General features: G+C 42.7%; 1 protein-coding gene across 8 annotated transcripts in view; it reads left to right on the forward strand.

Annotated features, from left to right (window-relative positions):
- LOC109866305 (eukaryotic translation initiation factor 5-like) overlaps positions 1 to 9,161 on the forward strand; it is a 28,385-nt gene extending 19,224 nt beyond the window's left edge. For all 8 annotated transcript variants that reach the window (XM_031800759.1, XM_031800762.1, XM_031800764.1 and 5 more), the window contains 4 exons: positions 691 to 852; positions 4,409 to 4,573; positions 4,789 to 4,929; positions 8,762 to 9,161. In XM_031800759.1, coding sequence (XP_031656619.1) covers positions 691 to 852; positions 4,409 to 4,573; positions 4,789 to 4,929; positions 8,762 to 8,860 — 567 coding nt within the window. In that variant the 3' untranslated portion in view covers positions 8,861 to 9,161. The remainder of the gene's footprint in view (positions 1 to 690; positions 853 to 4,408; positions 4,574 to 4,788; positions 4,930 to 8,761) is intronic.
- Positions 9,162 to 24,669: the final 15,508 nt, after the last annotated feature.

A 24,669-nucleotide genomic window follows, 5' to 3' on the forward strand; every position in this document is an offset into this window, starting at 1 on the left:
CCTTTCCTGTGGGGGTCCTCGTGAGCCAGTTTCATCATAGCACTTGATGGTTTTTGCGACTGCACTTGAAGAAACTTTAAAAGTTCTTGAAATGTTCTGCATTGACTGACCTTCATGTCTTAAAGTAATGATTGAGTATTGTTTCCCTTTGCTTGAGCTGTTCTTGACATACTATGGACTTTGTCTTTTACCAAGTAGGGCTATCTTCTGTAACCCCACCCCTACCTTGTCACAATACAACCAATTGGCTCAAACACATTAAGAAGGAAAGAAATTCCACAAATGAACTTTTAACAAGGCACACCGGTTAATTGAAATGCATTCCAGGTGACTACCTCATGAAGCTGGTTGAGAGAATGTGAAGTGTGTGCAGAGCTGTCAAGGCAAACGGGGGGGGCTACTTTTGAAAAATGTCTAATATAAAATCTATTTTGATCTGTTTTGGTTCCTACATGATTCCATATGTGTTATTTCATAGTGTTGATGTCTTCACTATTATTCTACAATGTAGAAAATAGTAAAAATATAGAAAAATCCTGTAATGAGTAGGTGTGTCCTAACTTGACTGTTACTGTGTATATATCAGTTGTATAAGGATCAATAAAGAAAATGAGTGAGTGGAAAGCTGCCTCAAGATGTCCTCATAACTGTTTGTGATGTCTCTGAGTGGCTCACTCTGTCCCTCCACAGCATAAGAAGGAGGACGATGCCGTCGACTCCTCGGACAAAGAGATCCTGGCGGAGGCGGAGCGTCTGGACGTGAAGGACACGGCCCCGCTGATCCTGACTGAGCTGCTGATGGACGAGAACATACGCGACCAGATCAAGAAGTACAAACGTCACTTCCTCAGAGTGAGTCTCCGACTAGCATGCTAGTAGATACTTAGTCGTTGCGCTAATGCTAAACTAAAGTGTTTATTTTCAGCACACGTAACGTGTAAATATATGTATGAACATAAGATTCATCAACTGAGACATGAACTGAACACATTCCACAGACATGACTAACAGAAATGGAATAATGTGTCCCTGAACAGGGGGGGGGAACAAAATCAAAAGTAACAGTCAGTATCTGGTGTGGAGATCAGCCTCATTAAGCACTGCAGTGCGTCTCCTCATGGACTGCACCAGATTTGCCAGCCCTAGCCCTCGCCCTCTGATCCAACAGGTCCCAGACATTTCTGGGGGGGAATGGCCCTAGCCCTCACTCTCTGATCCAACAGGTCCCAGACGTGCTCAATGGGATTGAGATCCGGGCTGTTCGCTGGTCATGGCAGAACACTGACATTCCTGTCTTGCAGGAAATCACGCACAGAACGAGCAGTATGGCTGGTGGCATTGACATGCTGGAGGGTCATGTCAGGATGAGCCTGCGGGAAGGGGACCACATAAGGGAGGAGGATGCCTTCCCTGTAACGCACAGAGTTGAGATTGCCTGCAATGACAACAAGCTCAGTCCGATGATGCTGTGACACACCGCCCCAGACCGTGACGGAACCTCCACCTCCAAATTGATCCCGCTCCAGAGTACAGGCCTCAGTGTAACGCTCATTCCTTTGACGATAAACGTGAAACCGACCATTACCCCTGGTGAGACAAAACCGCGACTCGTCAGTGAAGAGCACTTTTTGCCAGTCCTGTCTGGTCCAGTGACGGTGGGTTTGTGCCCATAGGTGACGTTGTTGCCGGTGATGTCTGGTGAGGACCTGCCTTACAACAGGCCTAAAAGCCCTCAGTCCAGCCTCTCTCAGCCTATTGCGGACAGTCTGAGCACTGGAGGGGTGGTGCTTTCCTGGTGTAACTCGGGCAGTTGTTGTTGCCATCCTGTACCTGTCCCGCAGGTGTGATGTTCGGATGTACCGATCCTGTGCAGGTGTTGTCTGCCACTGCGAAGACAATCAGCTGTCCGTCCTGTCTCACTGTAGCTCTGTCTTAGGCGTCTCACAGTACAGACATTGCAATTTACTGCCCTTGCCACATCTGCAGTCCTCATGCCTCCTTTGCAGCATGCCCAAGGCACGTTCACGCAGATGAGCAGGGACCCTCGGCATCTTTCTTTTGGTGTTTTTCAGTCAGTAGAAAGGCCTCTTTAGTGTCCTAATGTTTTCATAACTGTGACCTTAATTGCCTACTGTCTGTAAGCTGTTAGTGTCTTAACGACCGTTCCACAGGTGCATGTTCATTAATTGTTTATGGTTCATTGAACAAGCATGGGAACCAGTGTTTAAAACCTTTACAATGAAGATCTGTGAAGGCTTTTGTATTTTTACGAATGATCTGTGAAAGACAGGGTCCTGAAAAGGGCGGTTTCTTTTTTTGCTAAGTTTATTTGGTATTTGCATTTGTATCTAAACTTCCTCTGTTCCTTCATAGACACAGACATTAAAATGGTATTAAGTGCTGCTCAAATCGTTAGGTATACCTTTTTAATTACCATGTAAATAATAATGCTTTTCCGCCCATGCCTGTAGCATGGAACACAGGATATTTAATAAAGAACAAACAAAGATGACCGTTTGAAATATTTTGCGGGACTAAAATATTTTAATCCTGAAGTTGTTTGTCCGCCTGCTGCGTGAAAAATGCAGACCGCTCCGCAAGCTCTGTCGGGGCTGCAGGTCTTGCAGCTCTCGAGTGTGAGGGTCAGGGCTGCTACTCTAGTTGTTAGGGAAAGGGGGGGGATACCTAGTCGGTTGTACAACTGATTGCATTCAACTGAAATGTCTTCCGTACCTGTTAATATAATAAATATATGCTACATGGCAGATGCTTTTATCCAAATCGACTGACAGTCAGGTGTGCATTTTAAAAAGATATATATTTTTTTCATCATAGGTACACTTCAACTGTGAGAGACGGAATCTAAAACAAAAATCCAGAAAATCACATTGTATGATTTTTAAGTAATTACTTTGCATTTTATTGCATGACATAAGTATTTGATACATCAGAAAAGCAGAACTTAATTTTGTTTGCAATTACAGAGATCATATGTTTCCTGTAGTTCTTGACCAGGTTTGCACACACTGCAGCAGGGATTTTGGCCCACTCCTCCATACAGACCTTCTCCAGATCCTTCAGGTTTCGGGGCTGTCGCTGGGAAATACGGACTTTCAGCTCCCTCAAGTATTTCTATTGGGTTCAGGTCTGGAGACTGGCTAGGCCACTCCAGGACCTTGAGATGCTTCTTACGGAGCCACTCCTTAGTTGCCCTGGCTGTGTTTTTCGGGTCGTTGTCATGCTGGAAGACCCAGCCACGACCCATCTTCAATGCTCTTACTGAGGGAAGGAGGTTGTTGGCCAAGAACTCACGATACATGGCCCCATCCATCCTCCCCTCAATACGGTGCAGTCGCCCTGTCCCCTTTGCAGAAAAGCATCCCCAAAGAATTATGTTTTCACCTCCATGCTTCACGGTTGGGATGGTGTTCTTGGGGTTGTACTCATCCTTCTTCCTCCAAAAACGGCGAGTGGAGTTTATACCAAAAAGCTCTATTTTTGTCTCATTAGACCACATGACCTTCTCCCATTCCTCCTCTGGATCATCCAGATGGTCATTGGCAAACTTCAGACGGGCCTGGACATGTGCTGGCTTGAGCAGGGGGACCTTGCGTGCACTGCAGGATTTTAATCCATTACGCTGTAGTGTGTTACTAATGGTTGTCTTTGAGCCTGTGGTCCCAGCTCTCTTCAGGTCATTGACCAGGTCCTGCCGTGTAGTTCTGGGCTGATCCTTCACCTTCCTCATGATCATTGATGCCCCACGAGGTGAGATCTTGCATGGAGCCCCAGACCGAGGGTGATTGACTGTCATCTTGAACTTCTTCCATTTTCTAATAATTGTGCCAACAGTTGTTGCCTTCTCACCAAGCTGTTTGCCTATTGTCCTGTAGCCCATCCCAGCGTTGTGCAGGTCTACAATTTTATCCCTGATGTCCTTACATAGCTCTCTGGCCTTGGCCATTGTGGAGCGGTTGGAGTCTGTTTTTGAGTGTGTGGACAGGTGTCTTTTATACAGGTAACGAGTTCAAACAGGTGCAGTTAATACAGGTAATGAGTGGAGAACAGGAGGGCTTCTTAAAGAAAAACTAACAGGTCTGTGAGAGCCGGAATTCTTACTGGTTGGTAGGTGATCAAATACTTATGTCATGCAATAAAATGCTAATTAATTACTTAAATCATACAATATGATTTTCTGGATTTTTGTTTTAGATTCCGTCTCACAGTTGAAGTGTACCTATGATAAAAATTACAGACCTCTACATGCTTTAAGTAGGAAACACTGCTGATTTTGCAGGTTATCAAATACTATAATCCTATAATCAAATGGCTATAATCCTGTTGGGTTTTGCTCAAACTCCATCAGCACCATCAATTTAAAACATTTCTCTGGTGTCCTGGTGTCCAGTTTACCCACAACAACAAGAAGGCCCAGAAGTACCTGCTGGGTGGCTTTGAGTGTCTGGTGAAGCTGCACCAGTCCCAGCTTTTGCCCCGCGTGCCCCTTGTCCTCAAAGACCTGTACGACGCCGACCTACTGGAGGAGGACGTCATCCTGGCCTGGGCTGAGAAGGTAAAGGGGATGACTGTCAACAGGGATGGTGGGATATTTTTTTTTCTTCTTTTCAACTCCCCAGGTCAGTGTCCTGAAGGTCACTTATTTTGCTAGAGACCCGTCCAAGATATTTGACATATTAAGAGGAAACTCTGTAACCTACACTAGAACCTGTGAAATGACTGTCATTTTTCATCCTACCTCTAACACATCAGTCCTGTGTGTGTTGTCAGGTGTCCAAGAAATACGTGTCCAAGGAGCTGGCCAAAGAGATCCACGCCAAGGCAGCGCCGTTCGTCAAGTGGCTGAAGGAAGCAGAAGAGGAGAGCGAGGGCAGCGGGGCGGACGAGGAAGAAGATGAAGATAATGTGGAGGTAATGACTTATCACTGCCTCTGATTTGACCTATAAACATTAATTCCCGTCACGTGCATATAGACACAGGTTTGGCATTATGGCACTGACATGAAAATGGCCACTGTCGCAAGGTTTCCTCTTACCATGGACCTATTCAGATCCAGTGCCTTCAGAAACTATTCACACCCCTTGACATATCTATTGTTACAGCCTGAATTTAAAATGGATTACATTTAGATTTTGTCACTGGCCTATTCACAATACCCCATAATGTCAAAGTGGAATACTGTTTTACATTTTGACAAATGTAATAAAAAAGGAAAGCTTGAATGTCTTTCATCAATAAGTATCCAACCCCTTTATGGCAATCCTGAATAAGTTCAGAAGCAAAAGTGTGCTGAACAAGTCAAAGTTGCATGGACTTGCAATAATGGTGTTTAAAACCTCTTATAGGGGACGGTTGCGTCCCACTTGCAATAATGGTGTTTAAAACTTCTTATAGGGGACGGTTGCGTCCCACTTGCAATAATGGTGTTTAAAACTTCTTATAGGGGACGGTTGCGTCCCACTTGCAATAATGGTGTTTAAAACTTCTTATAGGGGACGGTTGCGTCCCACTTGCAATAATGGTGTTTAAAACTTCTTATAGGGGACGGTTGCGTCCCACTTGCAATAATGGTGTTTAAAACTTCTTATAGGGGACGGTTGCGTCCCACTTGCAATAATGGTGTTTAAAACTTCTTATAGGGGACGGTTGCGTCCCACTTGCAATAATGGTGTTTAAAACTTCTTATAGGGGACGGTTGCGTCCCACTTGCAATAATGGTGTTTAAAACTTCTTATAGGGGACGGTTGCGTCCCACTTGGGCAAATAAAAAAGATCTAAAAATCAAACTGTCATTAAATCACACATGTAAGATACTCAATTAAAGCTACACTCGTTGTGAATCCAGACAACATGTAAGATGCTCAATTAAAGCTACACTCGTTGTGAATCCAGACAACATGTAAGATGCTCAATTAAAGCTACACTCGTTGTGAATCCAGACAACATGTAAGATGCTCAATTAAAGCTACACTCGTTGTGAATCCAGACAACATGTAAGATGCTCAATTAAAGCTACACTCGTTGTGAATCCAGACAACATGTAAGATACTCAATTAAAGCTACACTCGTTGTGAATCCAGACAACATGTAAGATACTCAATTAAAGCTACACTCGTTGTGAATCCAGACAACATGTAAGATACTCAATTAAAGCTACACTCGTTGTGAATCCAGACAACATGTAAGATACTCAATTAAAGCTACACTCGTTGTGAATCCAGACAACATGTAAGATACTCAATTAAAGCTACACTCGTTGTGAATCCAGACAACATGTAAGATACTCAATTAAAGCTACACTCGTTGTGAATCCAGACAACATGTAAGATACTCAATTAAAGCTACACTCGTTGTGAATCCAGACAACATGTAAGATACTCAATTAAAGCTACACTCGTTGTGAATCCAGACAACATGTAAGATGCTCAATTAAAGCTACACTCGTTGTGAATCCAGACAACATGTAAGATGCTCAATTAAAGCTACACTCGTTGTGAATCCAGACAACATGTAAGATGCTCAATTAAAGCTACACTCGTTGTGAATCCAGACAACATGTAAGATGCTCAATTAAAGCTACACTCGTTGTGAATCCAGACAACATGTAAGATACTCAATTAAAGCTACACTCGTTGTGAATCCAGACAACATGTAAGATACTCAATTAAAGCTACACTCGTTGTGAATCCAGACAACATGTAAGATACTCAATTAAAGCTACACTCGTTGTGAATCCAGCCAACATGTAAGATACTCAATTAAAGCTACACTCGTTGTGAATCCAGACAACATGTAAGATGCTCAATTAAAGCTACACTCGTTGTGAATCCAGCCAACATGTAAGATGCTCAATTAAAGCTACACTCGTTGTGAATCCAGCCAACATGGCAGATTTTAAAAAGGCTTTTCGGCAAAAGCATAAGAAGCTATTATCTGATAGCACAACAGTAAACAAAGAGGGTAGCATATTTCAACCCTGCAGGCGCTACACAAAATGCAGAAATAAAATATAAAACATGCCTTACCTTTGATGAGCTTCTTTTGTTGGCACTCCAATATGTCCCGTAAACATCACAAATGGTCCTTTTGTTCGATTAATTCCGTCCATATATATCCAAATGTCAATTTATAAAGCGCGTTTGATCCAGAAAAAAACAGCTACCAAAAAATGCAACGTCACCACTAAATATTTCAGAAGTTGCCTATAAACGTTGCCAAAATATTTCAAACTACTTTTGTAATACAACTAGGTATTTTTAAACGTTAATAGTCAATCAAATTGTAGAAGGGTTTATCTGTGTTCAATACAGGAAGACAACAAATCATGCTATTTTTCACGTCTTGCGCACTCTCAACAGTGTTACCCAGTTCCTAGATGGCCTACTTCTTCATTGCACAAATGAATAAGCTCAACCAAATTCCAAAGACTGGTGACATCCAGTGGAAGTGGTAGGAACTGAAAACGAACTACTAATTAATCTAGTGTTCCAATGAGACCTCACTGAACAGACAGACCTAAAAACAAAAAAATTCTGAACGGTTAGTTCTTGGGGTTTTGCCTGCTACATAAGTTCAGTTATACTCACAGACATGATTCAAACTGTTTTAGGAACTTTAGTGTTTTTTCTATCCAAATATATGAATAATATGCATATCATATTCTTGGCATGAGTAGCAGGAAGTTGAAATTGGGCATGCTATTTATCCAAAAGTGAAAATGCTGCCCCCTATCCCAAAGAGGTTTTAACATGATTTTTGAATGACTACCACGTCTCTGTACCCCACACAATTATAAGGTCCTTCAGTCGAGCAGTGAATTTCTAACACCGATTCAACCACAAAGACCAGGGAGGTTTTCCAATGTCTCACAAAGGAGGGCACCTATTGGTAGATGGGTGATTTTTTTTATTTTTAAAGCAGACATTGAATATCCCTTTGAGCATGGTGAAGTTAATTACACTTTGGATGGCGTATCAATACACCCAGTTACTACAAAGATACAGGCGTCCTTCCTAACTCAGTTGCCGGAGAGGAAGGAAACCGCTCAGGATTTTCAAAATGAGGCCAATGGTGACTTTACAACAGATAGAGTTTAATGGCTGTGATGGGAGAACTGAGGCTGGATCAACATTGACAGTGAAAAGGTTGCCTGTACAGAATTGTTTTTAAAGCAAACATTCATTCTGTTGTCGGCAAAGCAATAAACTTTTTGAGCTGAATACGGTGTTATGTTTGGGTCAAATCCAATACAACATAGTGGTGACTATGTCATGTTTTGAAAATGGGAAATCCTAGAGGAAAACCTGGTTCAGTCTGCTTTACACCAGACACTGGGAGATGAATTCACCTTTCAGCAGGACAATAACCTAAAGCACAAGACCAAATCTAGACTGGAGTTGGTTACCAAGAAGACCGTGAATGTTCCTGAGTGGCTGAGTTAAAGGTTGGCCTTAAATCTGGGTGAAAATCTATGGGAAGACTTGAAAAATGGCTGTCTTGTGATCAACCAATTTGACTGACCTTGAAGAATTCTGAAAAAAATAATGGTGAAATGTTGCATAATCCAGGTGTGGAAAGCTCTGAGACTTACCCAGAAAAACTCACAGCTGTAATCACTGCCAAAGGTGCTTCAACAAAGTATTGACTCGAGTGTACAGAATACTTATGCATCCTACTGAAGTGCCTGGTGAGAAATGAGTGGCACCGCAGTGTCTTTAATTTCACCCTCTTCTTTCCTCCCAGGTGGTCTACTCAGCCTCTGTCCGCGAGCTGAAAGTGGAGACTGTGAAACCAGAGAAGCCTGCAGAGGAAGAGGACGACTTTGACATCGACGCCATCTAAAAACAAAACTTAACAAGCCTCCACCGACATGTTTTGCAAGCACTCTGGCGATTATGATGAAAATAATAACAGCATGCCTTTGGTCCTGGTCGACCCTCACCCCGCCTGCTGCTTTGGCTACCATCCAGCTTTGCGAGATGAATCTATTTACTTTGCGCTAGATGAAGTGATGAGATGTTGTGTTTGTATATGGATGAAGAGTTGTTATTTTTTGGTTGATACTAGAGACTAAATACAAATGCTGCATTTGTTTTCTCCCTGAAATATTTTCCTCTCCAATCATTAAATAATGTTTGCCTTATTTAATTGTGTTGTTTCTATAGTAAAACAGTTTCAGGTGTTTTCATGGTTAATAATGTTTCCAAGAACTCCCAAGGCAGATCCGATACTAGCGTACTGAATACAGGGACGAAACGGAAGCTGACAATGAATTGGACTGGTGTGGTTTACTCTTCAATGCCTGTAGGTATTACACCAATATGATTGTTTTTCATAGTGGAGTAAAATGGATACTATTTTCGCCTACAAATGGTAATGTTATGATCTCTACTAAAGTTGAGGCTAGTAGTCAGTCCACCTAGGAATATCCCAAACATGTTAACGTGAGAGTAGATATGTCACGCTAAAATGACAATGGTGTAAAATGTGCAACAAACAACTCCTGTATGGATTTCCAACTGACTTTGGGGTCATTTGGGATTTGGCTGCAGGTTCTAAATCCACTAGACAGCAGTGAGTTCACATAATCTGTGATTAACAGGGAACTACAGCAGGATGTACGGTTGCCATTGAAAGTCTACACCCACTTGGAACTTTTTTCACATTTTGTGTTACGAAGTGGGATTGAAATAGATTTCATTGTATTTTTTGTCATTGATCTACATCAACTATTGGAGTTTTTCAGGATGAAAATAAACTAGATGTAGATGAGCACAGGCAAAATCCTGGAGGAAAACCTGCTTCAGTCTGCTTTACACCAGACGCTGGGAGAGGAATTCACTTTTCAGCAGGACAATAACCTACAACACAAAGCCACATCTACACATGAGTTGATTTCCAAGAAGACTGAAGTTTCCTTTGGTCTAGTTCTAGTTTTTACTTAAATCTATGGCAAGACTTAAATTGCTCTCTAGCCATGAACCCCAACATCTTGACAGAGCTTGAAGAATTTTGAAAAGAATAATGGGCAAAAATTGCACAATACAGGTGTGCAAAGCTCCCAAGAAGACACCGCTGTAATCGCAGCCCAAAATGTTTCTAACACGTATTAACTTGGGGGTAAATACTTGTTGAATATTAGTGTCTTGTTTTTCATTACATTTTTTTAGTGTAGATGGTTAATGAAAAATTACATCACATGTTTTAAACCCACATTAACACTCTGTAGACTATCTATAGGCACTGTGCATTCGGAAATAGTCAGTCCCCTTCCCTTGTACCACATTGTTACATTACAACTTTACAATGGATTAATTTTTTGTGTTTTTCTCATCCAATCTACACACAACACCCCATAATGAGACAACGAAAAGTTTTTAAACATATTTGCAAATGTATTTGAGACTCGAAATTGAACTCTGGTGCATCCTGTTTCCATTGATCATCCTTGACATGTTTCTACGATTTGATTGGAGTCCACCTGTGGTAAATTCAATTAATTGGACATGATTTGGAAAGGCACACACCTAAGGTCCCACAGTTGACCATGCATGTCACAGAGAAAAAACCAAGTAATGAGGTTGAAGGAATTGTCCGTAGAGATCCTAGACAGGATTGTGTCGAGGCACAGATCTGGGGAAGGGTACCAAAAAATTGCTGCATCATTGAAGGTCCCCAAAAACAGTGGCCTCAATCATTCTTAAATTTTTCCTAGAGCTGGTCGCCCGGCCTTACTGAGCAATCTGGGGAGAAGAAATCTCAAGGAGGTGACCAAGAACCCGCTGGTCACTGACAGAGATCCTCTGTGGAAATTGGAGAACCTCCCAGAAGGACCATCTCTGCAGCGCTTCACCAATCAGGCCTCTATGGTAGAGTGGCCAGACGGCTTGGAGTTTGCCAAAAGGCACCTAAAGGACTCAACAAGATTCTCTGGTCTGATGAAACCAAGATTTAACTCCTTGGTCTGAATGCCAAGTGTCACGTCTGGATATTTTTCACCGGCAGGGACTGGTAGACTAGTCAGGATCGAGGGGAAGATGAACGGAGCAATGTACAGAGAGATGTCTGGTGAAAACCTGCTCCAGAGCTCTCAGGACCTCAGACTGGGTCGACGACTCCAATGTAAGACATTTCCTGATAAGACCAAGATCATTTTCTTTTTAGCATTAGGTACAGACCAAGATCAACCTTTTTAGCATTAGGTACAGTACTTTGTTCCTACATTGTCTGGACTTGTTAGTCTTTTCTTTTATGAGAACAAGGGGATTATGAGTGAGTGACCACACCAATTTAGCAGGCCGAGAATGGCATATTTAGGACAAAGTTTATTACTATGGAATCAGCAGCAACACTACATTCACAAGATCGGGAATGAATTGATTTCATGAAGCTCACACAAGTAGTCCTAGTCCCACGTACAACAGTAGAGGGCGCTATTACCCACAGTTTCAACTTGAATCCAGCAACAACAAACAAGCAAAGATGTAAATGAATAGCAGGGCAGAACTCAACTCATGTAGTATATTCAACTTAGGAAAATAGACATTACACAATCCTACGAAAATAAGAATGAAAAGTCAAAATAATGAATTAATCAATGGCTGAGTGCAAATAGGGAACTGAATGTCAAAACCAATGTCACCGTCAGACTTTATTTTTAAATTTATTTCACCTTTATTTAACCAGGTAAGTTAGTTGAGAACAAGTTCTCATTTGAAACTGCGACCTGGCCAAGATAAAGCATAGCAATTCGACACATACAACAACACAGAGTTACACATGGAATAAACAAAACATAGTCAATAATACAGCGGAACAAAAGAAAAGAAAATGTCTATGTACAGTGAGTGCAAATGAGGTAAGATAAGGGAGTTAAGGCAATAAATAGGCCATGGTGGCGAAGTAATTACAATATAGCAATTTAAACACTGGAATGGTAGCTGTGCAGTAGATGAATGTGCAAGTAGAGATACTGGGGTGCAAAGGAGCAAGATAAATAAATACTGTATGGAGATGAGGTAGATCGATGGGCTGTTTACAGATCTGTGAGCTGCTCTGACAGATGATGCTTAAAGTTAGTTAGGGAGATATGAGTCTCCAACTTCAGAGATTTTTGCAGTTTGTTCCAGTCATTGGCAGCAGAGAACTGGAAGGAAAGATGACCAAAGGAGGAATTGGCTTTGGGGGTGACCAGTGAGATATACCTGCTGGAGCGCGTGCTACGAGTGGGTGCTGCTATGGTGACCAGTGAGCTGAGATAAGGCAGGGCTTTACCTAGCAGAGACTTGTAGATAACCTGTAGCCAGTGGGTTTGGCAAAGAGTATAGGGCTTTGGTGACAAAACGGATGGCACTGTAAAAGACTGAGGCTATTTTATAGATGACATCACCGAAGTTGAGGATCGGTAGGATGGTCAGTTTTACGAGGGTATGTTTGGCAGCATGAGTGAAGGATGCTTTTGTTGCGATATAGGAAGCCAATTCTAGATTTAATTTTGGATTGGAGATGCTTAATGTGAGTCTGGAAGGAGAGTTTACAGTCTAACCAGACACCTAGGTATTTGTAGTTGTCCACGTATTCTAAGTCCGAGCCGTCCAGAGTAGTGATGCTGGACGGGCGAGCAGGTGCGGGCAGGGATTGGTTGAATAGCATGCATTTAGTTTCCCCTGCATTTAAGAGCAGTTGGAGGCCACGGAAGGAGATTTGTATGGCATTGAAGCTCGTCTGGAGGTTAGTTAACACAGTGTCCAAGGAGGGGCCAGAAGTATACTGAATGGTGTCGTCTGCCTAGAGGTGGATCAGAGAATCACCAGCAGCAAGACCAACATCATTGATGTCTACAGAGAAGAGAGTCGGCCTGAGGATTGAACCCTGTGGCACCCCCATAGACTGCCAGAGGTCCGGACAACTGACCTCTTATCAGATAAGTAGTTGGTAATCCAGGCAAGGCAATCATTTGAGAAACCAAAGCTGTAGTGTCTGCCAATAAGAATGTGGTGATTAACAGAGTCGAAAGCCTTGGCCAGGTCGATGAATACGGCTGCACAGTAATGTCTCTTATCGATGGTGGTTATGATGTCGTTTAGGACCTTGAGCGTGGCTGAGGTGCAACCATGACCAGCTCTTAAACCAGATTGCATAGTGGAGAACGTACAGTGGGATTCGAAATGGTCGGTAATCTGTTTGTTAACTTGGCAAACGAAGACCTTAGAAAGACAGGGTAGGATAGATATAGGTCTGTAACAGTTTGGGTCTAGAGTGTCACCCCCGTTGAAGAGGGGGATGACCGCAGCAGCTTTCCAATCTTTGGGAATCTCAGACGATACGAAAAAGAGGTTGAACAGGCTAGTAATAGGGGTTGCAACAATTTCGGCAGATAATTTTAGAAAGAGAGGGTCCAGATTGTCTAGCCCGGCTAATTTGCAGGGGTCTAGATTTTGCAGCTCTTTCAGAACATCAGCTATCTGGATTTGGGTAAAGGAGAAATGGTGGGGGCTTTGGCGGGGTTGGTGTTGTTTGGTGTTGTACCTGGTAGGTTCATTGATAATTTGTGTGAGATTGAGGGCATCAAGCTTGGATTGTAGGATGGCCGGGGTGCTCGGAAGATAGATGGCAATCAATTCACATATGGTATTGAGGGCACATCTGGGGGCAGAGGGAGGTCTATAGCAAGCGGCAACAGTGTGAGACTTGTTTCTGGAAAGGTGCATTTTTAGAAGTAGAAGCTCGAATTGTTTGGGTACAGACTTGGATAGTAATACAGAACTCTTGGCTATCTTGGCAGTAAATTGCAACACCGCCCCTTTGGCAGTTCTATCTTGGCGGAAAATGTTATAGTTAGCAATGGAGATTTCAAGGTTTTTGGTGGTTTTCCTAAACCAGGATTCAGACACGACTAAGACATCCGGGTTGGCAGAGTGTTCTAAAGCAGTGAGTAAAACAAACTTAGGGAGTAGGCTTCTAATGTTAACATGCATGAAACCAAGGCTTTTACGGTTACAGAAGTCAACAAATGAGAGCACTTGGGGAGTGGGAGTGGAGCTAGCCACTGCAGGACCTGGATTAACCTCTACATCACCAGAGGAACAGAGGAGAAATAGGATAAGGGTACGGCTAAATGCTATACGAACTGGCCGTCTAGCACGTTCGGAACAGAGAGTAAAAGGAACAGGTTTCTGGGCACGATAGCATAGATTCAAGGCATAGTGTACAGACAGAGGTAAGGTAGGATGTGAGTACATTGGAGTTAAACCTAGGCATTGAGTAATGATGAGAGGGAGATAGTCTCTAGAGACTTTTAAACCAGGTGATGTCATCGCATATGTAGGAGGTGGGATAACATTGTTGGTTAAGGCATATTGAGCAGGGCTAGAGGCTCTACAGTGAAATAAGACAGTAATCACTAACCAGGACAGTAATGGACGAGGCATATTGATATTTGGGAGAGGCATACGTAGCCAAGTGAACATATGGGTCCACGGCGATTCAGACAGTTAGCAGGCCGATGTTAACACGTTAACCGTTAGTAGGCCGGGGCTAAACAAGCTAGCAGTTAGCAGACCGGGTTAGCAAGCAAGCAGTTACGTTGAAGCAGACTAAGTTGAATAATACTGTAGCTGTCATTTAAGTTGTTAATAAACACCTGAAGTGTATTCCATATTAAACTCCGTAGAAGTATTTAGTACCAGTATTATTAGACATGCCTTAGCATGTGGACATCAACAATGTTTTTATTACATTTTTTAATATATTTATTTAGGGGGTAGATCAACTAATATTCAAGATATATATATATATATATCACACACACACACACACACACACACACACACACACACACTTGAAGTCAAAAGTTTACATACACCTTAGCCAAATACATTTAAACTCAGTTTTTCATAATTCCTGACATTTAATCCTAGTAAATATTCCCTGTTTTAGGTCCGTTAGGATCACCACTTTATTTTATGATTGTGAAATGTCAAAATAGTAAAGAGTGATTTATTTCAGCCTTTATTTCTTTCATCACATTCCCAGTGGGTCAGAAGTTTACATACACTCAATTAGTATTTGGTAGCATTGCCTTTAAATTGTTTAACTTGGGTCGAACATTTTGGGTAGCCTTCCACAAGCTTCCCACAATAAGTTGCATTTTGGCCCATTCCTCCTGACAGCTGGTGTAACTGAGTCAGGTTTGTAGGCCTCCTTGATCGCACACGCTTTTTCAGTTCTGCCCACAACTTTTCTATGGGATTGAGGTCAGGGCTTTGATGGCCACTCCAATACCTTGACTTTGTTTTCCTTAAGCCATTTTGCCACAACTTTGGAAGTATGCTTGGGGTCATTGTCCATTTGGAAGACCCATTTGCGACCAAGCTTTAACTTCCTGACTGATGTCTTGAGATGTTGCTTCAATATATCCACATAACTTTCCTTCCTCATGAAGTCATCTATTTTGTGAAGTGCATCAGTCCCTCCTGTAGCATCACCCCCACAACATGGTGCTGCCACCCTCGTGCTTCACGGTTGGGATGGTGTTCTTCAGCTTGCAAGCCTCCCCCTTTATCCTCCAAACATAACGATGGTCATAATGGCAAATAGTTCTATTTTTGTTTCATCAGACCAGAGGACGTTTCTCCAAAAAGTACTATCTTTGTCCCCATGTGCAGTTGCAAACCGTAGTCTGGCTTTTTTATGCCGGTTTTGGAGCAGTAGCTTCTTCCTTGCTGCGCGGCCTTTCAGGTTATGTCAATATAAGACTTGTTTTACTGTGGATATAGATACATTTGTACCTGTTTCCTCCATCTTCACAAGGTCCTTTGCTGTTGTTCTGAGATTGATTTGCACTTTTCACACCAAAGTACATTAATCTCTAGGAGACAGAACGCATCTCTTTCCCGAGCGGTATGACGGCTGCATGGTCCCATGGTGTTTATACTTGCGTACTATTGTTTGTACAGATTTTTTGGGGGCTGATTTCTTTTGATTTTCCGATGATGTCAAGCAAAGAGGCACTGAGTTTGAAGGTAGGCCTTTAAATACATCCACAGGTACACCTCTAATTGACTCAAATGATGTTGTGACCCTATTACAGGCTGGCTTACTGGTGCTCTTCCATGCCGTCCCTAGGAGGGGTGCATCACTTGAGTGGGTTGAGTCACTGACGTGATCTTCCCTTCTAGGTTGGCGCCCCCCCTTGGGTTGTGCCGTGGCGGAGATCTTTGTGGGCTATACTCTGCCTTGTCTCAGGATGGTAAGTTAGTGGTTGAAGATATCCCTCTAGTGGTGTGTGGGTTGTGCTTTGGCAAAGTGGGTGGGGTTTTATCCTGCCTGTTTGGCCCTGTCCGGGGGTATCATCGGATGGGGCCACAGTGTCTCCTGACCTCTCCTGTCTCAGCCTCCAGTATTTATGCTGCAGTAGTTTGTGTCGGGGGGCTAGGGTCAGTCTGTTATATCTAGAGTACTTCTCCTGTCTTATCTGGTGTCCTGTGTGAAAGATGGATAAGTATGCTCTCTCTAATTCTCTCTTTCTCTCTCTCGGAGGACCTGAGCCCTAGGACCATGCCTCAGGACTACCTGGCATGATGACTCTTTGCTGTCCCTAGTCCACCTGGCCGTGCTGCTGCTCCAGTTTCAACTGTTCCGCCTGCGGCTATGGAACCCTGACCTGTTCACTCTTAATGATCGGCTATGAAAAGCCAACATTTACTCCTGGGGTGCTGACCTGTTGCACCCTCGAAAACTACTGTGATTATTATTATTTGACCATGCGGGTCATTTATGAACATTTGAACATCTTGGCCATGTTCTGATATAATCTCCACCCGGCACAGCCAAAAGAGGACTGGCCACCCCACATAGCCTGGTTCCTCTCTAGGTTTCTTCCTAGGTTTTGGCCTTTCTAGGGAGTTTTTCCTAGCCACTGTGCTTCTACAACTGCATTTCTTGCTGTTTGGGGTTTTAGGCTGGGTTTCTGTACAGCACTTTGAGATATCAGCTGATGTAAGAATGGCTATATAAATACATTTGATTTGAATTAGCCTATCAGAAGCTTCTAAAGCCATGACATAATTTTCTGGAATTTTCCAAGCTGTTTAAAGGCACAGTCAGTTAGTGTATGTATACTTCTGACCCACTGGAATTGTGATTAAGTGAAATAGTCTGTCTGTAAACAATTGTGTCAAATTACTTGTCATGCACAAAGTCTTAACCGACTTGCCAAAACTTTAGTTTGTTAACAAGAAATTTGTGGAGTGGTTGAAAAAATTAGTTTTAATGACTCCAACCTAAGTGCATGCAAACTTCAGACTTTTCAACTGTATGTGTGTGTGTATAGTACTAGTCAAAGGTTTGAACACAACTACTCATTCCAGGGTTTTTATTTTATTTTTACTATTTTCTACATAGTAGAATAATAGTGAAGACATCAAAATGATGAAATAACACATATGGAATCGCGTAGTAACCAAAACAGTGTTAAACAAATCAAAATATATTTCACATTCTTTAAAGTAGCCACGCTTTGCCTTGATCAACCAGCTTCATCATGTAGTCACCTGGAATGCATTTCAATTAACAGGTTTGCCTTGTTATGATTGAATTTGTGGAGTTTCTTTCCTTAATGCGTTTGAGCCAATCAGTTGTGTTGTGACAAGGTAGCTGTGGCAAACATAAGACATCCCTATTTGGTAAAAGACCAAGTCCATATTATGGCAAGAGCAGCTTAAATAGGCAAAAAGAAATGACAGTCAATCATTACTTTAAGACATGAAGGTCAGACAATGCAGAACATCATGAAACTAGCTCTCATGAGGACCGCCACAGGAAAGGAAGACCCATAGTTACCTCTGCTGCAGAAGATCAAGTTCAATTAGAGTTTCCAGACTCAGAAATTGCAGCCCAAAAAAATGCTTCCCAGAGTTCAAGTAACAGACACATTTCAACATCACCTGTTCACAGGAGACTGCATGAATCAGGCCTTCATGGTCTAATTGCTACAAAGAAACCACTACTAAAGGACACCAATAAGAAGAAGAGACTTGCTTGGGCCAAGGAACACGAACAATGGACATTTGACCAGTCTTTTGGTCTGGTGAGTCCAAATTTGAGATTTTTGGTTCCAACTGCCGTGTCTTTGTGAGACGCAGAGTAGGTTAACAGATGATGTCCGCATGTGTTGTTCCCACCGTGAAGCATGGAGGAGGAGGTGTGGGGTTGCTTTGCTGGTGACACTGTCTGTGATTTATTTCGAATTTAAGGCACACTTAATTAACCAGCATGGCTACCACAGCATTCTGCAGAGATATGTCATCCTATCTGGTTTGCTCTTAGTGGGACTATAATTTGTTTTTCAACAGGACAATGACCCAACACACCTCCAGGCTGTGTAAGGGCTATTTGACCAAGAAGGAGAGTGATGGAGTGCTGCATCAGATGACCTGGCCTCCACAATCACCTGATTTGTTCAACTACATGATTCCATGTGTTATTTCATAGTTCTGATGTCATTAAAATAGTCATAATAAAGATCAACACCTTGAATGAGTAGGTATGTCCAAACCTTTGACTGGTACTGTATATACATATCTTTAAATAATATATTTTCTATTTTGTTACTTTCTAACCCTACCACCCCTACCCATATTGAATGAGTAGGTATGTCCAAACCTTTGACTGGTACTGTATATACATATCTTTAAATAATATATTTTCTATTTTGTTACTTTCTAACCCTACCACCCCTACCCATATTGAATGAGTAGGTATGTCCAAACCTTTGACTGGTACTGTATATACATATCTTTAAATAATATATTTTCTATTTTGTTACTTTCTAACCCTACCACCCCTACCCATATTGAATGAGTAGGTATGTCCAAACCTTTGACTGGTACTGTATATACATATCTTTAAATAATATATTTTCTATTTTGTTACTTTCTAACCCTACCACCCCTACCCATATTGAATGAGTAGGTATGTCCAAACCTTTGACTGGTACTGTATATACATATCTTTAAATAATATATTTTCTATTTTGTTACTTTCTAACCCTACCACCCCTACCCATATTGAATGAGTAGGTGTGTCCAAACCTTTGACTGGTACTGTATATACATATCTTTAAATAATATATTTTCTATTTTGTTACTTTCTAACCCTACCACCCCTACCCATATTGAATGAGTAGGTATGTCCAAACCTTTGACTGGTACTGTATATACATATCTTTAAATAATATATTTTCTATTTTGTTACTTTCTAACCCTACCACCCCTACCCATATTGAATGAGTAGGTGTGTCCAAACCTTTGACTGGTACTGTATATACATATCTTTAAATAATATATTTTCTATTTTGTTACTTTCTAACCCTACCACCCCTACCCATATTGAATGAGTAGGTATGTCCAAACCTTTGACTGGTACTGTATATACATATCTTTAAATAATATATTTTCTATTTTGTTACTTTCTAACCCTACCACCCCTACCCATATTGGAGTAAACTAGTGAACAACAACGCTTAGGTCTCTACTTCCAGCTTATACATACATACAGTGAGGCAAAAAAGTATTTAGTCAACCACCAATTATGCAAGTTCTCCCACGTAAAAAGATGAGAGGCCTGTAATGTTCACCATAGGTACACTTTAACTATGACAGACAAAATGAGGAAAAAAATCCAGAAACCACTTTCCAGATTTCAATAAATTAACTTGAATAACAAATCCTGTTCGTGGCAAGATGGCAAGATTCTAGTTGTTAAGCAAATTTGCAGTATTTCGTTTTTTTGTGTGTTGTTTCTTACATTATTAGCCTAAAAGTTTGTGTTTTTTTACATACAGCCGGAAACAACTTTTGGATATCAGAGTTGCGGTAACTGACCAGCATTACGACCAGGAATATGAGTCATGGTGTGATTGTGATAACATACAGAAACTCAAGTCCTTTTGTTCACCCGACCTAGAATACCTCACAATCAAATGCCGACTGTATTACTTCCCAAGAGAATTCTCTTCGGGTTATAGTCACAGCCATGTATATTCCCCCTCAAGCCGATACCACGACGGCCCTCAAAGAACTACACGCTCTCGGTAGCCGATGTGAGCAAGACCTTAAAACAGTTCAACATTCACAAAGCCGCGGGGCCAGAAGGATAACCAGGGCGTGTACTCAGAACATGCGCGGACCAACTGGCAAATATCTTCAGTATTTCCAACCTCTTCCTGACCGAGTCTGTAATGGCTACATGTTTCAACCAGACCACCATAGTCCCTGTGCCCAAGGGATTGAAGGTAACCTGCCTAAATGATTACCGCCCCGTAGCACTAACGTCAGTAGCCATGAAGTGTTTTGAAAGGCTGGTCATGGCTCACATCAACAGCATCCTCCCGGATACCCTAGACCCACCCCAATTCGCATACCGCCCCAACGGATCCACAGATGACGCAATCTGAATTGCAATCCACACTGCCCTTTCCCACCTGTACAAAAAGAACACCTATGTGAAAATGCTGTATGAAAGTGCTTTGAGAGGCTAAGGATAAGGATCATATCACCTCTACCTTACCTGACACTCTAGACCGCCCCAATAGAACAACAGACGATGCAATCGCCATCGCACTGCACACCGCCCTATCTCACCTGGACAAGAGTAATACCTACGTAAGAATTCGGTTCATTGACTGTAGCTCAGCCTTCAACACCATAGTACCCTCCAAGCTCATAGTTAAACTCGGGGGTCCTGTGCAACTGTGTCCTGGACTTCCTGATGGGCCGCCCCCAGGTGGTGAAGGTTGGAAACAACACCTCCAATTCACTGATCCTCAACACAGGGGCCCCACAAGGGTGCGTGCTCAGCCCCTTCCTGTACTCTCTGTTCACCCATGACTGAGTGGCCACACATGCCTCCAACTCAATCATCAAGTTTGCAGACAAAACAACAATGACGAGACAGCCTACAGGGATGAGGTGAGGGCCCTGGCAGAGTGGTGCCAAGAAAATAACCTCTCCCTCAATAAATGTAAAGGTGCTGGGTCGTGGACTTCAGGAAACAGCAGTGGGAGCACGCCCCTATCCACATCGACGGGACCGCAGTGGAGAAGGTGGAACGCTTCAAGTTCCTCTATGTACACGTCACTGACAATCTGAAATGGTTTTCCCACACAGACAATGTGTTGAAGGCAGTGCCTCTTCAACCTCAGGGGGCTGAAGAAATGTGGCTTGGCCCAAGACCCTCACAAACTTTTACAGATGCACAATTGAGAGCATCCTGTTGGGCTGTATCACCGCCTGGTATGGCACCTGCTCCACCCACCACCTCAGGGCTCTCCAGAGGGTGGTGCGGTCTGCCCAACGCAGTCTGCCCAACGTTAAATAGCCATCACTTGCCGGTTACTCAACCCTACATCTTAGAGGCTGCTGCCCCATAGACTTGAAAACACTGGCCACTTTAATAATGGAACATTAGTCACCTTAATAATGTTTACATGCTGTTTTACTCATCTCATGTGTATATACTGTATTGTATTCTACTGTATTCTAGTCAATGCCACTCTGACGTTGCTCGTCCTAATATTTATATATTTCTAAATTCCATTTTTTAACTTTTAGATTTGTGTGTATCGTTTTGAATTATTAATTATTGTCCGATACTACTACACTGTTGGAGCTAGGAACACATATTTTGTTACATACACATTTTTAGCAGATGTTATTTTGTATGTGACCAATAAAGTTTGATTTGATTTGGAATAAAATGTACATTGAACAAAAATATGAACGCAACAGGTAAAGTGTTGGTCCCGTGTTTCATGAGCTGAAATAAAAAGATCCCAGAAATGTTCCATATGCACAAAAAGCTTATTTCTCTCAGTTTGTGAACAAATGTGTTTACATCCCCATTAGTGATCATTTCTCCTTTGCCAAAATAATCCATACACCTGGCAGGTGTTGCATATCAAGAAGCTGATTAAACAGCATAATCATTACTCATTTGTACCTTGTGCTGGGGACAATAAAAAGCCACAGTTTTATCACAATGCCACAGATGTCTCAAGTCTTGAGGGAATGTGAATTTGGCATGTAGACTACAGGAATTTACAACAGAGCTGTTGCCAGAGAATTGAATGTTAATTTCTCTACCATAAGCTGCCTTCAACATTAGGGAATTTGGCAGTATGTTCAACCGGACTCACAACTGAAGACCACATGTAACCACGCCAGCCCAGGACCTCCACATCCGGCTACTTCACCTGTGGGATTGTCTGAGGTGAGGGAGGGTGGGTCCTGGCTCCCCAGTGGATGGGCCTGCCCTCCCAGGTTCACCAATGGCTACACCCCTGGCCAGTCATGTGAAATTCATAGATTAGGGCCTAATGAATTTATTATTTCACTTGACTGATTTCCTTCTATGAACTGTAACTCAGTAAAAGCTTTTAAATTGTTTCATGTTGCGTTTATATTTTTGTTCAGTATAACTTGGATCGGACTAATCTTAGGAGTTAAAAAAAATATATATTATACAACCCTAACCCTGAATGTTGTAGTTACGTGAGCTGCAGGACCAGAGTCAGTGTGATTGATTGAGTCACTATGATGCAACATGATGAGTGTGTTTTGCTGTCAGATGTTCCTGAAACTGTGGGAAGTGTTTTTGTGATGTTTAAAGAGTAAGGTGTGTGTACGTCTGGGTCTGTGTGATCACCCTGGACTCAACCCTAACCCTGAATGTTCTAGTTACGTGAGCTGCAGGACCAGAGTCAGTGTGATTGATTGAGTCACTATGATGCAACATGATGAGTGTGTTTTGCTGTCAGATGTTCCTGAAACTGTGGGAAGTGTTTTTGTGATGTTTAAAGAGTAAGGTGTGTGTACGTCTGGGTCTGTGTGATCACCCTGGACTCGTGCAAAGACATTTTTTTGCTATTGAGGTGAGGTCAGTGTGACGTGAGTGAACTCCCAGGCTCCTCTCTGCTGGTTGCGTACTCCCTCTACGACGGCCAGGGCAAAACTGCACGTCGTTGCCCCAGAGTCCATCTCATGGTGAGAGAAGAAGACAGCTGTTATTCTCACATGACGAGAGAGAGAGAAAATATGTTCCTGTCTTTCTTGTTTGCTCTGTCTCTCCCCATTTCTCTCTCTGTCTCTCCCCATTTCACTCTCTGTCTCTCCCCATTTCTCTCTCTGTCTCTCCCCATTTCTCTCTCTGTCTCTCCCCATTTCACTCTCTGTCTCTCCCCATTTCACTCTCTGTCTCTCCCCATTTCTCTCTCTGTCTCTCCCCATTTCTCTCTCTGTCTCTCCCCATTTCTCTCTGTCTCTCCCCATTTCACTCTCTGTCTCTCCCCATTTCACTCTCTGTCTCTCCCCATTTCTCACTCTGTCTCTCCCCATTTCACTCTCTGTCTCTCCTCATTTCACTCTCTGTCTCTCCCCATTTCTCACTCTGTCTCTCCCCATTTCTCTCTGTCTCTCCCCATATCACTCTCTGTCTCTCCCCATTTCTCTCTCTGTCTCTCCCCATTTCTCTCTCTGTCTCTCCCCATTTCACTCTCTGTCTCTCCCCATTTCACTCTCTGTCTCTGCCCATTTCACTCTCTGTCTCTGCCCATTTCTCTCTGTCTCTCCCCATTTCTCTCTCTGTCTCTCCCCATTTCTCTCTCTGTCTCTCCCCATTTCTCTCTCTGTCTCTCCCCATTTCTCTCTCTGTCTCTCCCCATTTCTCTCTCTGTCTCTCCCCATTTCACTCTCTCTGTCTCTCCATTTCTCTCTCTGTCTCTCCCCATTTCTCTCTCTGTCTCTCCCCATTTCTCTCTCTGTCTCTCCCCATTTCTCTCTCTGTCTCTCCCCATTTCTCTCTCTGTCTCTCCCCATTTCTCTCTCTGTCTCTCCCCATTTCTCTCTCTGTCTCTCCCCATTTCACTCTCTCTGTCTCTCTCCAGTTTCTCTCTGTCACTCTCCAGTTTCTCTCTGTCACTCCATTTCTCTCTCTGTCTCTCCCCATTTCTCTCTCTGTCTCTCCCCATTTCTCTCTCTGTCTCTCCCCATTTCACTCTCTCTGTCTCTCCATTTCTCTCTCTGTCTCTCCCCATTTCTCTCTCTGTCTCTCCCCATTTCTCTCTCTGTCTCTCCCCATTTCTCTCTCTGTCTCTCCCCATTTCTCTCTCTGTCTCTCCCCATTTCTCTCTCTGTCTCTCCCCATTTCACTCTCTCTGTCTCTCTCCATTTCTCTCTCTGTCACTCTCCAGTTTCTCTCTGTCACTCTCCAGTTTCTCTCTGTCACTCCATTTCTCTCTCTGTCTCTCCCCATTTCACTCTCTGTCTCTCCCCATTTCACTCTGTCACTCCATTTCTCTCTCTGTCTCTCCCCATTTCACTCTCTGTCTCTCCATTTCTCTCTCTGTCTCTCCCCATTTCACTCTCTGTCTCTCCCCATTTCACTCTGTCACTCTCCATTTTCTCTGTCTGTCACTCTACATTTTCTCTCTGTCACTCTCCATTTTCTCTCTCTCTCTCCCCATTTCTCTCTCTGCCACACTCCATTTCTCTCTCTGTCTCTCTCCATTTCTCTCTCTGGCTCTCTGTCTCTCCCCATTTCTCTCTCTGTCACTCCCCATTTCTCTCTCTCTCTCTCCATTTCTCTCTCTCTCT

Source organism: Oncorhynchus kisutch, linkage group LG21, assembly GCF_002021735.2.
Source record: "Oncorhynchus kisutch isolate 150728-3 linkage group LG21, Okis_V2, whole genome shotgun sequence".
NCBI classification, from domain to species: domain Eukaryota; kingdom Metazoa; phylum Chordata; class Actinopteri; order Salmoniformes; family Salmonidae; genus Oncorhynchus; species Oncorhynchus kisutch.